At 38.9% G+C, this 18,836-nt stretch overlaps 2 protein-coding genes across 2 annotated transcripts in view; one reads left to right on the top strand and one right to left on the bottom strand.

Moving 5' to 3' along the window:
* Positions 1 to 794: 794 nt before the first annotated feature.
* Positions 795 to 11,081, bottom strand: LOC144180890 (intraflagellar transport protein 81 homolog). The gene is made up of 18 exons (XM_077709043.1): positions 10,450 to 11,081; positions 10,272 to 10,375; positions 10,026 to 10,206; positions 9,864 to 9,953; positions 9,657 to 9,722; positions 9,236 to 9,346; positions 8,548 to 8,632; positions 8,106 to 8,269; positions 7,946 to 8,041; positions 7,707 to 7,853; positions 4,791 to 4,940; positions 3,722 to 3,850; positions 3,489 to 3,578; positions 2,919 to 3,005; positions 2,728 to 2,799; positions 2,378 to 2,463; positions 1,659 to 1,704; positions 795 to 1,549 (listed from the first exon to the last, which is right to left on the bottom strand). Exons 1-18 carry the CDS (start codon positions 10,591 to 10,593, stop codon positions 1,367 to 1,369), a joined length of 2,031 nt encoding a protein of 676 aa, XP_077565169.1. The 5' UTR covers positions 10,594 to 11,081; the 3' UTR covers positions 795 to 1,366.
* A 667-nt stretch (positions 11,082 to 11,748) lies between these two features.
* The window catches only part of LOC144215423 (breakpoint cluster region protein-like), a 31,092-nt gene continuing 24,004 nt past the window's right edge, over positions 11,749 to 18,836 (top strand). The window contains exon 1 of the mRNA XM_077744347.1: positions 11,749 to 13,369. Within this exon, the coding sequence (XP_077600473.1) occupies positions 12,055 to 13,369 (1,315 nt within the window). The 5' untranslated portion in view covers positions 11,749 to 12,054. The remainder of the gene's footprint in view (positions 13,370 to 18,836) is intronic.

Here is an 18,836-nt window from a genome sequence, read left to right on the forward strand (position 1 = left end):
AATTACGGTGTGTTGTTAATAATATTTATGGGAATAAATGTCCAAATGTATAATGTGTAATAACTTGCATCTAAATTGATCTATTTTTGTATTTAATATAACTTTTACAAAACAAATACAATTGATTACACTCCCATAACACTGGCCCTCTCCCAGTCAAAAACGATTGGACGTCTAACACCGCCATTAGCAGCAGTCACTGAGTTCAATGAGTGACGTAGAAAGGGTTAAACAAAGCAGTATTGCTGATTGACATTTAGATAACCTTTTGCCCCAGGCGTGCTCTTCAAGGGCTATCATTGCATGTAACTTGACAGGGATGACGTGCAGCGTCTGTTGTCACAGCCTAGTAAGGCCCTTAGACGAAGATGCTTTAAAAATAACGCCATACTCCACAGTTGGATATCCATGTGTACGAAGGCTGTTTGGCACAAGACCCTCATACATTGACTGTCATCAGAAGATTAGAAAAAGGATATTCCAAAACCGCCATTATACTTGGAATATGAAACATGAGAAGTCAAAATGGGAACAATCAAGTTACAAGCACCTGAATTTTAAAATAATAGGCATGAACATCAGTATCAAAATATGTCTGTTTACATAACTTTGAGGAAGATAATTTGGCTGAGTCAGCTGTTCTTAACAAGTTTTTAAATGCAGATTTCAAAGCGGTTCTCAATTTTTCTGGTTCAGGGCAAGTTTTTTTAATGTACTTTATATGCGTGTCTGTTTTATCAAAATAATAATAAAACATCCACATTTAAGGTAGTAAAATACAAAAGAAACAGGCAATGAGTGCAATATTTATTTACTACTATTATTTTAGTAAGTTTTAGTAATCAGTTAAGATGTGGAGAAAAAACTTGACATGATAGAGGAAAAACTCAAGTCCGTTTTGGATTCCACAGCATATATTAATCATAAAAGGCCGTCAGAACTAAAAAAAATGTTTTTCCATCTTTCCAAATAAGCATGGCCAGCTAAAACTTTCAACAAACACTATGCATACCTCAAAAATACATAAATTCTATCCAATTGTATTCACGACTCCAGTTATCTCCAAAATTGGTGAGAAACGGAGTCCAAGGTCACTTATTCCTGCTATAAATAGTTGATCGTGTCCAACAGTATGTGTGCCGCTATCACTGGACACTTGGATTTAAGTATATTAAAGATAAGAACGTATATAAATATATATACATCTAGTGAGACACTTAAAAAAAAGTCTTCTTAAACCTTATTACAAAATATACTGCTGAGCTCACAATTCCAGTCTCGATTTCCCAATGAAAGATGCTAATAAGGCCTTCTGATTCCACATATAAAATAGATTCATGTGTATGTATAAAAGTCAGATCAGTCCTCACAGCACGAGCCGATCCTCTCCTCCTTCTTGGATGACCTGACCAACAGATGCTTCATTCTGCACTCTTATGAAGCACTGTCTCTTGCATTCCATCAGTTGCTCCAAATCTTGCCACATTTTCATCTGCTCCATGTTAGCACTGTGGCTTTCCCTCACCAGCTTCTGCTTCTCACGTAACTTCTGCGGTCCACATTGAGGCAAAAGGTTCATTTGTCATTTTAAACATTGATTCCATATCTCCCCACTGCAAAAAAATGTTCTGTAGAAATTGACAAAATAAATAGCTCACCTTGCCCAGTAGCTCTTGCTCTGCAATGTTCTTCATGTATGTTTCCCTACAAACAACAAAAATTCACATACAGATCAAAACACACTTAAGAGTAAAAGCAATGTTTTGTGTGTGTCAAAGTGGCGGTCCGGGGGCCAAATTTGGTCCGCCGCATCAGTTTGTGTGGCCCGGGAAAGTAAATCATGAGTGCCGACTTTCTGTTTTAGGACCAAATTAAAATGAAGAGTATAGATGTATTTTAAATTTACTTGATTTTCCTCCTTTTAAATCAATAATTGTATTTTTTAAATCAATTTTTCTGCGTTTTTAGTTAAAAAATCATTTCGTAAAATCTAAAAATATATTTTAAAAAGGCTAAAATAAACAGATTTATAAAAAATTGAATATTCAGGGCTTTTAATCAAGTTATTTTAATCCATTTATTAAAAACCCCTAACCCTAACCCTAACCCTAACCCTAACCCTAAACATGAGAACTAAAATGGTCCGGCCCACATCAAATCGAGTTGACGTTAACACGGCCCGCGAGTCTGACACCCTGGCCGTAAATCATATTTTAGTAAGCATCATGAGCGCTAAGAAATTTCTCATCTATCTATCTGGAATAAAATAATGAACTGGCAGAAGCTCAACTGATTGTGAAGTAAGATGAGCTCTATGAAGGGACAAAAGGTTATTCTTCTTGCAACCCCATTGGTCGGTTTGACACAACATCCTCACCTGATGGCTTTTTTTCTCTCCTGAAGATCAGAGGACACGTAGGCCTTCATCTCCTCTGCCGCCCGCTGGATTTGCATTTGAATAATCTGTGAAAAACAGATGTAAAGTCAGAAGCTCTTTCCTATTTGCGGTTAAACGCTGTGGAAACACTTTCCTAAATTCCTTTTAACCCATCATAAAATGTTTTTGGAGGGTGTATTTGAGGCATCGTAGTCGCCAAAGTGTGCAAGCATTTTGAAAGATTCATTGAAATTCATTTGTACGGTAGGTTAGTGCTGTAAATGTTGTCATTTTATGTTAATATGTTCATATTTATACTGCATTTTCTCATTTGGGCTTCTTATTCTTGCCTCTGACTTGCAGTTGATGGAATGATATCTGTTTTCTTCCTGTGCTGTTTCCTCTCTCAATGCTTTTACTTCCTGAGAAGAGGAATAAAAATAAATATTACTGTCAGACAATCTGAAATTTTTAAGGAAAAAAAATGAGCTAAAATGAGGTCAAATGACCATTTTTGGTACAATATACAACAAAACTATACCTGCTCCAATTTCGATCTGTTACTCTCTAGACCAGCAGCACAACTTTCATACTGGGATTTCTTTTCTTCATATTCCTGATTTAACACCTGGTCAATATGAAGAAAAAAAAATAGGACGTCACATATTTCACCCAAAAAAAGAACAAGATGATTCAAACACCCTGCAATAATAGTACCCCTGAAAACTGAGAATTACTTTAAGCAACTTGACCAACAATGTCCTCTTACAAAGTTTATTTCTGTCCTCAGGTTGCAGAATTTGATTGGTTGACTAGTCAAGCGGAAGATGGAACACATGTAGGAAAATTTAATCCCCAGCCTTTAGCCCAGCAATGCGGGTGGGTCTTTCCCATCATGCATTTTTATTTCTGGATCATGTAAATGATTGTTAAAGTGGCCCGTCAAAGTAATAGACAAAAAATGATTTAAAAAGCTCGGACAAGTCTATAATCGTGAAACATTTTGATTCATAACAAGACTCTTTTTTGGGGCATTTTGTGAGCATTATCTTCATCCAAATATTTTTACAATGGACACCAAGTACAATATTTTCTGAGAAGTTCCGCTCACCTGACACTGCTGCCTCAGTGACCTCAGCTCTTTTATAATTGGAGCAACAGCCGACTTCTTCTCCGCTATCATTGAATTTAATTGTTTCACCTATTAAAACAAAGTCAGAATATTTTCAAAAAATGCTCAAATTAATATGACAAACAGTAAATGTATATAATTATAGTATATGCAATCAAACAATGTCATAAATGCATTCCTCGGGTTGCTTTATTCCAGCTTTAATAACTGACCATTTCAGACATATCATCCAATGTCCGTCCCTTCTTTTCATCTAATTCACTCTTGATGGCTGACACTCTCTCAAGTTCCTCCTGAGTGTTACTGTAGCCAGATATTCCCTTCTCTGCTTCCACAATTTGCTAAAACAATAAAAGAGATCAACATGTAAACAAAGGAATGACAAAAAAAAGGCCTGAAAAGGCAGAAACTGCACAATTTTACGATTGCGCTTTGTATCTTTCCTAGGACTCATAACCTATTTTTACACCGCATCTATTCAGAATCAATTTCCTGAAATTTAGCACAGAGATCAGTAGGAAGACCACATGGAAGAAATGGTGTTTTGACTACAGCTTTTGAGTCTAATAAACATTGGAAATTCTTATAAAAAAAAACAGAAAAGTCAGTCTTATCTTTCACAAGTGCTCTCTGTTGAAAAATAATATAAAGTCAACTTGTATGGTTATATATTTGTGAGTTATTATTTCTGTTTTGGTTAGATTTCATTTTGGATAGCAATAAAGGTGACGATGAACATCATAATTTCATTTTGACTACAGTATTCCCCCGTTTTATGCGTTTTTTTTCCTCAGTTTTCATATATCACGTGGTGATGAGGTTTTCAACCATTTTTCCACAGGCACTCAAATCAGGCCTTGGGTCTTGTCGTCCTCCTACAGAACAAGTGTGCTACTAACTCGTCACATCCAAATGATGTGACTAAAAAGTGTCATAGCTTAACAACTCCCAATGAGGGATGCCGAAAGAGCAGAGGTAGCAGATGCAGCTGTCGCAAATAGCAGTTCTGCATGACTTCTTTCGGGCAGCCTATCAACAAGTCAGGCGCTGGGACCACAAAGAGGTGTGAAGCAATTTCCAGGAAGCTTCCAGCACGCCAATGTTAACACGGGCAGCGTGAACGGGGAGATCAAATGAAGACTGAGGGAGTCAATGTGTAGCGCTCAGTGTACAGTAATTCAGGAGTGCCTTGCTCAAGAGAAATTTGTCTGAGATACAATGCAAGAAAATGTGGGAGTGATTAAAAAAATGTTGAGTAAATGTTGTCTTATTTGTAGTTACCAGTTTTTCTTGGACCACCTCATTCCTTTGCTTGATAATTTCCTCAGTCCGTTGAAGAACGCCATATTCTGCTTTCAATTCGGCGATTTCTTGGCGTTTCTTCTTGTACACCGTACCCTTGCTTCGCAGTTTTGCCACCAAACGTTTTAACTATAGGGGGAAAAAGAAGTCAATACATTTGATACCAGTCAGCGGTCACTATTGGGTCATTACAGAAATGGAGGACATTTTAAATAAAATCTAAATACAAAACCGTGTAGTTTCTGAGTAAAAAAAACAGATCAGCACTGCTCAAGATAAAAACTCTATCTTAGTTTTTGAATTTAAAACCCTGTTACTAGGTCCAATATTGTAAACATAATATTAAATAATGTCTTAAAAATGACACCATTACCTTGTAAACTGGGTTAATCAACAATAGTGGTACTAAAAGTAGTGCGTCTTCCAAGTCTGGAATGACCTTAATAGCTCCAAAATCATTGTTTATAATTCATCTCTCAACTGGATATAACTGTTCAACGCCTAGATAAAGGTTATGAAAGGAAAGGGTTTAAAAAAAAAACAGCAGACGAGGACCCTAGGGCCCATGCCCTAATCTGGAATTGTCACTCGATCTGTCGGGCTCCGTCCGACAAATAACTCCATCTGACAGAATCACTGCTGCAAGTGAATGTTCAATTGGGCCCCACACAGAGTGTCTGTGTCTACCGGGACACAGTGAAGCTCCTCCACAATGAAGAGCAGCTATAAATGAACAAGGACACAGGAGAACAGTCCCAGAAAACACAGAATGTGCTTCATGTCCTTTGGGGACCCGAGAAGCTTCATGCGAGAGAGAAAGAGAGTGGGTGGGGGTGATGGTTCAGAGAGTATATTCTATGTGTATTTTAGGACATCAAGGACAGTCGTGGCTGAGAGAGGTCTTAACAGGGCAGAATAATACTGCATAGTGTGTGTGCATGACAGCGTGTTCCCAAAAGGTATGCTGTTCCCAAACGGGCGACTCACCCGTCGCACTTTTGACCACTTGGAAATGAAGAGAAGGATGAATCTTTCAAATAAATGCAGTGTATATATAAGCACTGTGGTTTCGCGCTCAATTTTGGGATCGACAACCAGCCCGGACTAGATGCAGTTGTTCTTTCTGCAGTTGGAAGGGTGGGTGGGAGGTGATGACACAAGCAAGAGGATGGAAAATACCACTGATAAAATGGTCATCTCCACTGTGGCTGATGGCCTCAACTATGGGAGAGTCTGATAAGAAGATTTTCCATTAACTTTAGCAACCTAGAGAATCAAGGACCCTCTTTGTTAGGACAAGTAATTGCTCATCATCGCTTTAGAAATGAACAAGAGGTTGTCACGAACTGGTCAACAATTGAAAAACTAATTACTCTGAACAATTAGTGAAATTCTATAGCTTCAATATTTGTGCATGGACAATTAAAATGCATTTGAAAACTTACATGGATTCGGTAATGATTGTAAGATAAGCTGACAAAGTTGCTTTTACAGACTCAACAATGATTTGAGGAGAAATCAAGAGTTTTCAAGTTATGTTGTGTTGTTTAGGCTTTTGTGATCTGAATTACAATTTTTAAGGCATGTTAAAAAGAAAAACTATTAACCTGTTGTTATCCGTTTATTTGTTATTATAGTAATGAGCAATCCAATTCAAATGGAGTTGTATATTTGTTTGAGGCAGGAAGAATAGCTGTTTTCTTCCTAATGCGAAAGCAATCTGATGTTTTAATCAAATTGACGGAATGCCTAAGAAAATGCAAAAAAATGCACGTTTAGCCCAAAATAAGCTGTCTATTTGCTTCGTCTTAAAACTGATCCCAGATGCTACATTGAAATGTCTACAATGCAGAACGAATCAAAGAAACGTTGTCCCTTTTCTGGCCCAGTAGCAGATCAGACGAGTCAAGTGTCAAAGCAAAGAGTGCATAAAAATGTGCATGGTCAACAAATAATAACAGCATCCTCTTAGGGCAAGGATTTGTGGACTTTCTGAAGAAAAAAAATAGCCATTTTGGGCCTTACAGATCAGAGAAAATGTGTTGCCATTAAAGACAGGCTGTAAAATTGCCTGCAACATTTTGGCTTCAGTAGCATTTTCATGTTGGGACTGTGGCTATAAATAACGCTATTAATAGAGTTGATAGATATGTCAAAGCTGTCATAATGTATAAAACCCAATTATCTGGGGTTGATTAGCAGCCAGTTCCCTGTACTAAAGGACTAAGACGATGAGGATGCTGCAATATAGCGCGCGTGGGTTTGACTGAGGGTTTCATGTTGAGATCAAATTGGGCTTCACGCTGTGTACATGCCAAGTCAAACTGAACCTTTATATTTTCTGTAAGCTGACAAATCGACAAAATGCTTTCGTTTCCCTGTCAGTGTAACCCAAAAACTATTCATAAAGAAGACATTACGGCCTTAAGATTGGAAATTCGCTGTCATGGAATAAAATAAAGAACAAACTTTATAGCCCTACAAGTTTATTTAAAGTAGTTGGTTGACATAAGCGAGTAAACTAAAGATTTAGGGAAAGTGCGACTTCCAGGCTTTTTTTTTCCAGTAGAGTTTCTTGTTCTGGATTTTCTCAGTTGGATTCTATTTAAAGATTTTTATGGGAATGTGGGGGAGAGTAGGGAAAAGGGATGAGTTCTGTTAAGACACTGAGCAGTCCAAGTTTGGACACAAATAGAAGTTGATTTTTTTTGTTTCTATTCTGTGGTTGAACTATATACACACACAAAACAAAGTAATAATATTATTCCATTCAAAAAGGAAGAAACGGAATAGTTGATTCCAACTCATCTATAAATAGTGTTTGACCTATTTTTTTTTTTAATAAATCTTCCTATTTAAATGTGGCTGTTGTAAACAAATGCAAAAATAAGGTACCTCGTCACCCCGGATGACCTGTTCCCCATTGGAGGTCATTGCCTGGTTGGTTTTCTGTTTCACCTCCCGCTCCGCTGTTGCTAACTCCTCCCTCGCTTCCTGTAGTTCTTCAGCTTTTGCTTCTTTCTTACGAATGATGATAGAGGCCTAAGGGAGTTGTAATCAGTTAGAGTCTAATTTTCCAGGATCAGTCCACACTACAAAGGCTACACAAATTTAGGAAAATCCTAAACAGGCACCTGCTGCCTATAGAGTGTCAACTTGTCATCTATAGGGTCACTTCTCATCATCTTCTTCTCAATCAGCTGGTTTATCTGAGAGTCCACTTCTTTAATCTGCCAAAAATAAGAGTGAACTAAGGTAAAAAAAACAAAATCAAACTTCACGGGGCAGCCTGACCTTCTCCCCCAGCTCCAGTAGATCACCATGACCCATAGCGGGTTCTGAAGCCACTTTCTGAAGATACTGAACAGTACGCCTGAGAACTTCCAATTCTTTAGGAAGTTTCTCCGAAACCATGTAGGAATTGATCTTGATCTCCTCTTCAAGCCTCTTCATTAAGCCTAGAAAAAAGCATTGTTTCTCAAATTGGGAAAACTTAGTAATACCAATCAAATATAAGTGGAATATACTGGACATTAGAAAGTTCCTTTTTTTGGCACTACACACCAGTGTTAGCGGGGCAAAAATAAGCGTGAACTTAGGTCACCCTTGTGAAAGAGATCTTGATGTCAATGGGTTTTAACTGGTTAAATAAAGGTTTAATACATTTTATAGGAGTTCTATTAATAACCCCATAAAACTGCAGTGTAGCCCCACAACAGTACAGGGAAATACTTACTATCTGGACTGGCATCAGCTGCAGCCTGTCTCATGTCCTTTAACTGTTGTTGCAACCTCTGCAGCCTTTGCTCTGCCTGAAAAAGCTGAAAAAAGTGGACCATTTTTACTATCTATGAGAGTATTTGATTTTAATGGTGTTGAACGCATACAAAATAATATTCACTATTAAAGAATAAAGTGTCTTGGTGGTTATTTAAAAAATAAGATGGATTAAGTATAGAGCCAAATATATTGAGGCTGTGAGTAGAATTTAATTATCTAATATTAGAGAATTGGCATATAGTTACATAACATTTCAAGAAATGTAACATTAAATATGAATGTTTGTAAAATGGGTGTAACTAATCAATTTTGAGAACATATTAAAAAATAATTTAAATGTTAAGAAACTTTGCACAAGCAGTTTTTAAGAAAAATATTTGTACACACGCCTGTACAACCCTAAAGCTATTTAATTAACAATTATAATTTCTGTAAAACAGTCAACCTAACAGTCAAAACGTTTTGATGTGCTCGAGTCTCTCTTTTTCCTTCTTTTTTACTTTATAACAAACATTCTAGTTTACATATTCTAACACTATAATTGATTCCTGAAGTGAGTTAAAGTAACAGAAGTAGTTCATACAAAACATTGCAGCATTTGCTTCAATATGAAGGGTTTGAAATTAAAACTGCTAAAGTTTTACTTGGTTCTTCTGTTCTTGCTTCTGGTTGGCCAAATTCTCTTCTCTCTTCTTTTCAACTCTCAACTGTCTGGCTTGCTCCAGCATTTGTTGATGGTTGGACACTGACTCCACCTAGAGGAGAGACAAATCCACTTTAGGGATAGTATCTGTAAGGACCCCTTCCTATCTGAAGGTGGACAGCAGCTCCTAAAAATAAACTTGCAACATTCTCATAGATCAGATTCGACCTTTTGGAATGACTTGGATGTAAGTAAGATCAACAGCTCATTACTAAAGCAACTTTACAAGCTGTCACATCCCTGTCAAGATTTACTAAAGAGGCTAGTAATATATGACAAGGATTAGGATTTAATTCCTCCTAGATTCCTAAAGCCTTATGAGCATTACGAGAAGCAATAGCCCATTGGGAGAGTTGACTCACCCTCTTCTTCAACCTTTCCACACGTTTAATTAATGGGCCCTTCTCCTCCTCCATTGCACTTATGTCCTGTTAAGAAACAACAAAAATACTCATATGGTGTCCTTACCAAAAATGTGTTGTGGACGCCAAGTCATAGGAGGTTAACAATAATGGTGATGAAAAAATTGATCACAATTTCAAGCCAATTTCATTCAAAGTTGAACTTACCCTTCTGATTTCTGCAGTGAAAAAGCCTGATGTTCTGAGGACCTCACATTCCTTATGACTGGTCTTAAATCCTTCCACCAGTTCTTCATACTAGGAACATACATCTTTGTGTTAGTTGCATTGACTTTTCATGCATTTATGGTGAGTTTGGGTGATGAAAACCTGGTGATATGTATCACTAATAACGTCATCTGCCAGGAACTCTGCAGGAACATCAAGTTTTACAAGAAAGCGAGCCAAGTAAGCTCTCTTCTTAAGTTCTGGGACCTTCTGCAGAAGCCAGTGCAGGATGGGATGGACTGCAGGTTTGCTGCCTACCACGAGACCCTGTCTGAAACTGCTCCTAATGTGGAACATGGTACAAATCATGAATCTGAAAAATTTAATTGTGCATTAATAAAAACTTACAAGTCTGACTGGTTGCCAGGTGGTTTGTATTTCAGCATCCCAAGGAGAGAACACATTCTCTTGGCAGTTTGTTCGGGCATTTCTTCACGAATATCAACAGCTTGCTGAAAATAAGACTGGTTTAGGAATTGCAAACTGGCATGGTTTAAAAACAGGTTATAAAAGGCATATTGCTTACCTTAGCGTCTATTTCAGCTAAAACGTCATTTAAGATCTGGAGCAGCTGCATTGGTTCCAGTGAGTCAAATGTGATCAGATTAAAGTTTTTCCTGAACGGATCTTTGTTCAATTGTTCAACAATAAATTTGAGTTGCTCGCTCATCGTGTTTTGATTCCGGGCGACTTTATAAAGTCGCTATAAACCTTTTTGCAATGTTTGCTTCTGTCGTTGGCTAAGCTAAGCTACTCTGCTACGTTCCTGCCTCGAATTGCAAATGGTGCGTTCAAATGAAATAACGTTGTTGGAAATTCTATAACTTCAATATGTAGGGCTATTATTTTTGTCTTCACAGGCGTCTTTAACGCTTAACACCATGCATACCACTCCATGTATTAAATCACAAGTGCTGGCACCTCCAAAAAAAAAGGGTTTATGAAAACGAGGCTTGACACCGGACTAACAAACGCATCAATAAGATGGTTAACATATCCATAAAACGTCCTGCGTATTAAAAAATATACCATAGCTCTAGAAAATTTAGAAAATCACAGAGTGTCCCATAAAGGGTCTGATTTCACTGTTAGAGCAACCAATTCACCCATGTATCTCTATCCCCTCCTATTATCTGGGTTGTAGCTGAAAATCCTGACTTTCCAGTGAAACTAGAATGCACCAACATCATTCCGCGTTAGTACTGTTGCCATGGATACTAGAAAAGTGTTCTGGGTTGGTAGCCAATCGGATCAATGCGTTGCAGCAGTTCATAAATGATGCATAAAGCGCTTTCCCTCTCTCAACTCACAAAAATATATATAAACATATTTCTATTTTACATAAAATGAAATAAAACCCGATGCACAACAGCCAATTTATCTCACATTTGAGTGAACAAAAATCGTTATGTGAGTCAACTTTTGAACGTAAGGTGGCGACGTCAAAGCCTGTATTAGATTGAAACATTTTGGGAGTTTTAAATCCGCACACTGCGTTATGTTGTTCCCCAATCACGTGGAGGGGCTTACAGACTTTATTGTGGCGAAAGAGAAGGTGAATAAAAGTTCTCCATGCTAAAACTGTTAATGCTATTAACACTGTCTCCAACAATATCAAAGGTACGCAACTTCTAAAAAAAATGTCTTTTCACCCACCATGTTGCTAGAAAAAACGCGTGATTCCCTCCCAGTTGCAATTGTTAAATAAAGTAAGCTTTGAACCATAGTCTTTTTAACTTTGTTGCGTGTTTTTGCGTGTATAATTCACATAAGGATGCCCCGCCTCTTAGGCTGCTGCTTTTTCGACGTGTGGCCAAAACAGCAGCTCAGCGATTCAGTCTGACAGCAAACACAGACGACGAAGGATCTCTCGTGAATGATCAGTTGCACAAAAGAGCCAAAGAAAAGCTTCATTTTTCTCCAACTCGCCATTACGGAGTAAAGGAATGTAACCAGTAACCGTAAGTAAAGACTGGGCATCTTATGCATGTGGATCCATAATTTCCCTTCCTTTCCCATCGCACCATGGAGATATTGGGAAATGAAAAGCTAAGTTCATTCTATCCTTTTTCGACCCTTTTTGTCTTTAATCTGTTCTCCACGAGTGTTTGTCTGCAGTAGAAATAGAACTATGGTTGAACCATTGGGGTTTGTGGAAGCTTGGAGAACCCAGTTTCCTGAGTCGGATCCACCATCCATGGAGTTGAATTCTATGGGAGACATTGAACAAGAGCTGGACAAATGTAAGACATCCATCAAAGATTTGGAGAAGGAAGTCAACAAAGAGCGGTTTAGGATGATCTACCTGCAGACTCTATTGGCAAAAGAGAGAAAGTCTTATGACGGTCAACGTTGGGGCTTTAAAAGGATTCCTCAGGCAAGTGATGGAGACCTTCCCTGCGAGCCAAACAGCCCGATGTCTCACAAAGAGGAATTATTAGCAGTACAGCCACAGTCAGCACCTGGGAAGACGGGAAAATGGTCCCCTCATACAGAAGGGGAGGTTGAAGTTGCCAAACATAAGGTTGGAGAGACCGACTTATCCGATTTTCCGGTGGGACCGGGTTCTGTGGCGGCTTTGAGGTCCAACTTTGAGCGTATCCGGAGAGCGAATTCCCACACGGTTGGTGATAGCAGAGGTTTGTCGGTGATCGGAGGGCCAGACAAACCTTTTTATGTCAATATGGAATACCATTACGAGCGAGGACTGGTCAAAGTTAACGACAAGGACGTGTCTGAGAAAATTAGCACGCTGGGAAGTCAAGCCATGCAGATGGAGCGCAAGAGGAGTCTTTATTCCGTACCTGGGAATTTGTCAGCAACCACGGGGGACCTGAACATGAACAAGTGCATTCAGAGGGGCCGGTCCACCGAGGGGAACTGTGGTTTTAACGGGTGCTATGACGAACCAGACGTTAGCCAGCACTTCCTGAAAGATGGTTCCATTGGAGGAAAATCTGAACTACAGTCGGTTGAGTGTCAACCTTACGCCAGTGTGTTCGTCGGTGGGATGATGACTGAGGGGGACACTCGAGTCATCCACATTAGAGACCATAGCGTAGAGGAGAACACTCACCTAACTTGGCCTCGGCGTTCTTGCTCACCTAGCGGTTTCGAAGACGACGGTGGAGGAGGATACACTCCAGACTGCAGCTCCAATGAGAACTTAACCTCAAGTGAGGAAGACTTTTCCTCTAGCCAGTCCAGCCATATATCTCCCAGTCCCACCACCTATCCCATGTTCCGAGACAAAAGTCGCTCACCTTCGCAGCAGTCGTTTGACAGCAGCAGCCCACCTACACCTGTCTCCCAAAAACGTCTGAAACAGCAAGTGGGGGTGATTGAACAGACCAGAGGACATAAAGCAGGCCACCTATGGCCTAGTGATGGGGAGTCCACCACATCAAGTAGGACGTCCCACGACAACAGTGTTCAAGGCGATCTGGGTAAGTCTACTGTAAAGGTCCACATTTGGGGGGTTTCTCAACAAAAAATAAGAAAAATAAACACACAAATAACCCAGAAATAGGTCAACAAGATTACCGTGAAAGCCCCAATGAATAGCAACACAATGGCTTGAAAACAGGATAGTTGATGCTGGTCTTTCAGTTTTGTTTATAAATCACGCCACAAGGCCTAAACGTAAACTTTAGACGCTTTTTGGTGACTAAAGATCTGGAAGTCAGTTTATTTATTTGCCATGCACCCAAGTAAGTATGAAGTAAAGTGCTTTGGATTCCGAATGCGGAAGTACTAGGTTGCATTTATAGCCTATGGACACAATGTCTTTGGCTATGTTCAGCATGATTGCCTTCGACTGCCTTTCCATAGCCCTTCACTCGTTATAGGCAAAATAATGTGAAAATAATCCTACTCACGTTGTTTGTTTTAGAAAAAAAATGGGTGTTCTTTGGAAGAAGATGCAAAATACAGATCTAAAAGCTAAAAAAAGAAGAGATCGATAAGCACTCGGCGCCCCAGAAATAGCAATAGTCAACAAAATTGTGATATCGATGCAAAAACCTACAGAATTCCTGGGTTCTAAGATTTAAAATATAGAATTATAATAATATAGAATATGGTTAAAAACAATAGAATATCAAATCAAACAGTATTAATGGGTTAGTTAAAGTTTCACTTCAGACTTTCTGCCTTTGCTCTAGAATGAGATAACATTACTGCATTCTTTTGAATTAAATTACTGCCTAATATGCTAAATATAGCTCCAAATGTTTTCAGGCTAAGATTATTATGTAGTTATTTATTTATTATCAACCTGGTGAGAAGAAAACTCTTAATGAGATGACCTACAAAATGCTTGATGAAATGCATATTCTTCGCAGCATAATGAGCAAGCAATAAGACACGTTCTCCCCAAAGCCTGGTCATGAATGTTAAGCTCTAATCAGCTTTTGCTCCAAACAATACAACAGTGGGAAGAGATTTTGACTAAGTCACTGTTCATAAAAAAAAAACTTTGATGGACATTCATTGATACAGTAATGTATGTATTTTTTTAAGGTGACCCACACTATTGGTTTTCTATCCACTTTTGTTTTTGTGGCCCATTGAGTGATAGAATGCACTTAGAAAAAGGCCATGACATCGGCTCAATCTGCCCCCAGGCTTCCCAGTCACTTCAACTTGGTCCACTCTCGTGTTTCTGTGTCAGCACACATCAGTGTTGTTGTCCTTCGTGCCGAGTCGTTAACTTAAAGGGGTTTGTCTAGCGTGATAAATTTAGGGAGTCTCTTTTGTAGCGGTAGGTCGGAATGGAAAATCCCTGACAACTCGTTCAAAAAGGGGATTGACTGGCTTAAAATGTCACACAACTTCCAATCGAAATGCTCGAAATCGGGGCTTCCTGTTGTTATGCGTGAACATTTGGGATTGTGAGAAAGTACTGGCTTGGTAACAATATAACAATGTTAAGGGGGATATGGAAAGTTGTTTGGCCAATTGGGGGATCTCATTGGGAAAAGTTGGGAGATGTTTCTTATCTTAATTCGCCGTGTATCAAGAGTGAAGGGGCAAAAATTCTGGGGAAAATTGGGATTGGACTACAGGAAATTGTTTTTCTCGGGCTCTCAAAAATCATCCAGTGTGGGTTGGATTAAAGCAGATGCACAGAATGTGTTGTTATATAAAGTGATCCAGTCCAAAGCTCTTGGACACAAAGCATGTGACAAACAAGCAGATCATCATGCGTGATCTAATCGGCGTGAAGTGTAAGCTAGCACGCCTCTGGGACCATTGCAATGCACAATCCGGCCATCGTAGATGTCCAAGTAGTTTGAGTTCGGAGAGTTGGCAGGGAGTGAAGTTTCAATCAAAGTCAAAGGAGTCTTTTGTTACACAATAAATGTATGTTACACTGTGGAAAGTTGTTGGCAGTTTAGTTTTTATTGTTTTTAAATAGAAATAGCGACTTTTAATATTCTTCTTTTCTGCATTGTTGGTGAATAAGGGATTTCCTTTGAAAAATAATTTGTCTTAACCTAACTATTATTAGTTATCAATTTGGTATATCAAGCTATTTTAAAAATGTGGAAAAAAATCATGCAGAAGGTAAACCTGTTTTTATAGTGTGTATATACTAATTTGTATACAATTGGGTCAAGTATAATTAGCATTTTTTTTCTTTCTTTAAACCAAATGAATAATTTTTCCTTCCTTGCTTTCCCAAACTGTTTACCCATATAGTTCTACCAATTCTTTGATACTTTACACAGTACTGTAAATTGTTTTTGAACACAACAGTATTACACAATTGCCCCTAAGAAAATGAATTGCTAATCTACACTTTAAAAAGCATTACGTCTTACATTTTACTTAAGGCACCATGTTGCCTAATTGCCACACCGCCTTAAAAAAATGTTTTATAGTCATGCCCTAAGTTTTTTTCCCCTAAATTTGCAGCCTTCAAGTCAGGGCAAGTCTTATTACATCACTCAAGACTGTGTTTGTTTATAATTGGTGCTTTAAAAAGGGCCCACCTTCTTGCTTTGGGGTGTTCTTCTGGATTCATGCCCACTGGACTTTTGAGTGTTTTATTTGTGCACAAACTTTTTCCAGGTTGGAAAGCAATTCAACCTTTTCCTGTTTCAAATTTAAACAGTGCAGCCCTTGTAATGTTGATCCTGACCTTGATGTGTAAAATTAATGGAGTGTCCCCGGCCGGCTAATGCACACGACAAAATGCTGGAAATGTTAACGCTACTGTTCTCCGTGGTTGCACCCTGCTTCGTCCAAATAAGAATTAGTGCTGACAAAAAGGCGCAGCTGTTTCACGTGAGCTTTCTATAATGAATTACCAGATGTCTGGTTTCACTGATGTTGTAATAGCATTTATGCGCACGTTGCCGGATTAAGAGTTACTGCTTATTTCCAATAAACTGGCCTTTGTTGTGGTTAGGAACTCGTGGGGGCCACACAAAAGGATGTAGCGGGCCAGATTTGGCCCCCGGCCCGCCACTTTGACACATGGAGGATAGGCTATCCATTTCTTCTGTCTACAAGTACTAATGTTTTTTTTGTTCTCACTATGAACTGCGTTGCTCTGGTATCCTGAACTAAGAGGGATGGTTGTCCCCTGGTTTGTGGTTATCTAGGCCAATTGTCTGGCTGTATAGGGGGACGTTTCTGATTGGCTTAGGCACGGTTTAAGGAGGGCAGTTCTCTGGTGGGCCAATATTGCCATAATTAATCATCATTATGACTTCTAACTGGCAACGAGAGAAGTTGTATTGAAAGCGGCTTGAAGATATATCTGGTTCTTAGGACTGTAGTGAGGCTCAAAGTTTATGCAATTGTGTCAATATACTTTAAGTGCAAAATGGAAGGAATAGTTTTCACTTTTTTATATCTAGGACATACAATTGCAGTTGTATGCACTGCATTACTTGAGAATGTCACTGATTATGTACTTCGTTTGGCTCCTATTCTTTATCATTTGCTGAAAAATGCATATAAAATACATGTTTTTGTGCTAAGGTCAAAGCAGGTTATTTGCTGTTTCCTACAATGTAATATGTTAAACAAAAATATTGTATTGTTTTTAATGGCATCAGATAGAAATTCACTGAGAAGTACTAATATTTTTTTGCCCCCCTAAAAATAGCTATGGAGATAGTAAATTTGAACATCAAACAGCATGATATATGGACATTGGAAGACATCTTTGGCTTCAATGTGTCTCAAGGGAGTTGTTGTCTGTAGGAATTTACAGCGGATTGTTTCCAAATGATATCAGACGGCAAACACCAGGGTTTTCCCTTTACGTATTCGGGTTTTACCGTTGAGCCTTAATACTAGTCTGACTGTCAGCTGATTACAACGTCCTTGTACTTGGAGACATTGATTAAGGCATTGTTAAAGTTTCCTAAACTGTACTTAAATGAAGTCAGAGTCAAAAGTTAATAGCCCAACTTGACAAAAGCCATCATTTAAATCAGTCTTGCGACACGTTCCACTGTCATCCTGCATTCCAGTACTGACACTTTTCTTGACTGTCAAATTTTTGTGTTAATGCCACTTCTGTCTTGCCGTGATTGCTCACTGCATCAACCGGTTTTACACCTAGTCCTTATATGCAGTCACTTAGAGGACTATTTGCTATTTAGGGTCCCTCATGATAGTCCAGACAGACCAATCATTGTACGGAAACAGCAACACCTGAAGCTCAGTGCTTATTGACGCTAAAGAATGCAGCCTCACCCTTTCCGAGCGTAAACTTTAACCCACCGGAGGAAGTTGTGTTGGCAGTTCTGCCTCAGTGTGGAAGTGCGATACACCTGTTCTTCTGTGCAGTGTACAGTGCACACTAGTCAAAAACTGGCAGGCCATCATGACAGCAGGTCCAGCATCGCCAGCTGCTCTCACAGTAAAACCTCTGAATGGGCTCCTTTGTTTTGCCTTATCTTGAAACAAGGGGGAAAAAGTTGTTTAAGATATAAACCAGACTAGACCTCACATTGCTCACGAGCTCTCCCTGTTAGCTTGTTTACACAGACGCTCTGCTGTAGATAATTGGAAAAAATCTTTGGCATGTTTATCAACTTCTGGACCTCCCCTCGGGTTGCTGGTCCTCCCTTTAGCGTCTCTGCTCTTGCTGTCTCAGCTCCCCTCCTTCCTTGGTCACGGTCAAAGAGGCCTCTGTTGCTGGCTGGCAGGCAAGTGCGAAGGAATGTCTCAGCTGCTTGTAGGGGTGTGCAGGGAAACTGTAATAATGAAATGCTAAGTGTCTTACGAGTTCACCTCGCTCTTAACAACCTGACCTGTGGAGCTCCTCGCCTTAGTAGTCAACATAGTTTGTTTTAGACAAACTTGACACCGTTTGCTCAAGTCATGTCTTTTTAGTGCATTGACATTTTACCAATGGCAGTACTTGTAAAGCCAAGAAAATGTAAGTATTCCAGATTGCCCACCTTGAATACACACTGCTTTATGCACCTGTGTTCTAGTCTTTTAGTGTTTATACATGTTAGTTTAATTATGCTGATGTCATGAAATTGCTGCGATTTTACAGACTAACAGCAACAGAATCATAATTAGTAATATTAAAAAAATATATATCACAAAAGAACTGTCCATATTGTAGGCCACAGGTGTCAAAATCCGAGGTGTTGGTAAATGTTCGAAAATAAAAGCATTTACTGTTTTTTCACTAATTCAAAAAGAGGATTTTGAATTCTTTCAAGGCAAATTTTCTAATCTTTTAGCTGGTATTTCTGTTTAGCAGACATAAACAACCTCAGACTGACAAGATTGACACCTCTGCAGTAGGTCTACTGCAATGTAATAATCATATTGGTCTTGAACAAAGTATTTTTTTAAAAAGTGTCCGTATTGCCAATGTTTTTACAGATTGAAACTACTGTGCTTTATTTCTTTTACGAAGCATCTCAAGCCGTA

This window comes from Stigmatopora nigra, chromosome 22, assembly GCF_051989575.1.
Source record: "Stigmatopora nigra isolate UIUO_SnigA chromosome 22, RoL_Snig_1.1, whole genome shotgun sequence".
Classification (NCBI taxonomy): domain Eukaryota; kingdom Metazoa; phylum Chordata; class Actinopteri; order Syngnathiformes; family Syngnathidae; genus Stigmatopora; species Stigmatopora nigra.

Bases quoted from the DNA above. Each gene is read 5' to 3' on its own strand.
- LOC144180890 (XM_077709043.1), bottom strand. From the start codon at position 10,593: ATGAGCGAGCAACTCAAATTTATTGTTGAACAATTGAACAAAGATCCG. The intron at 3,851-4,790 runs GTAACTACAAAT...TTATTGTTTTAG, and splicing joins AGGTGGTCCAAGAAAAACTG to CAAATTGTGGAAGCAGAGAA. The intron at 2,800-2,918 runs GTATAGTTTTGT...TCCTCTTCTCAG, and splicing joins ACAGATCGAAATTGGAGCAG to GAAGTAAAAGCATTGAGAGA.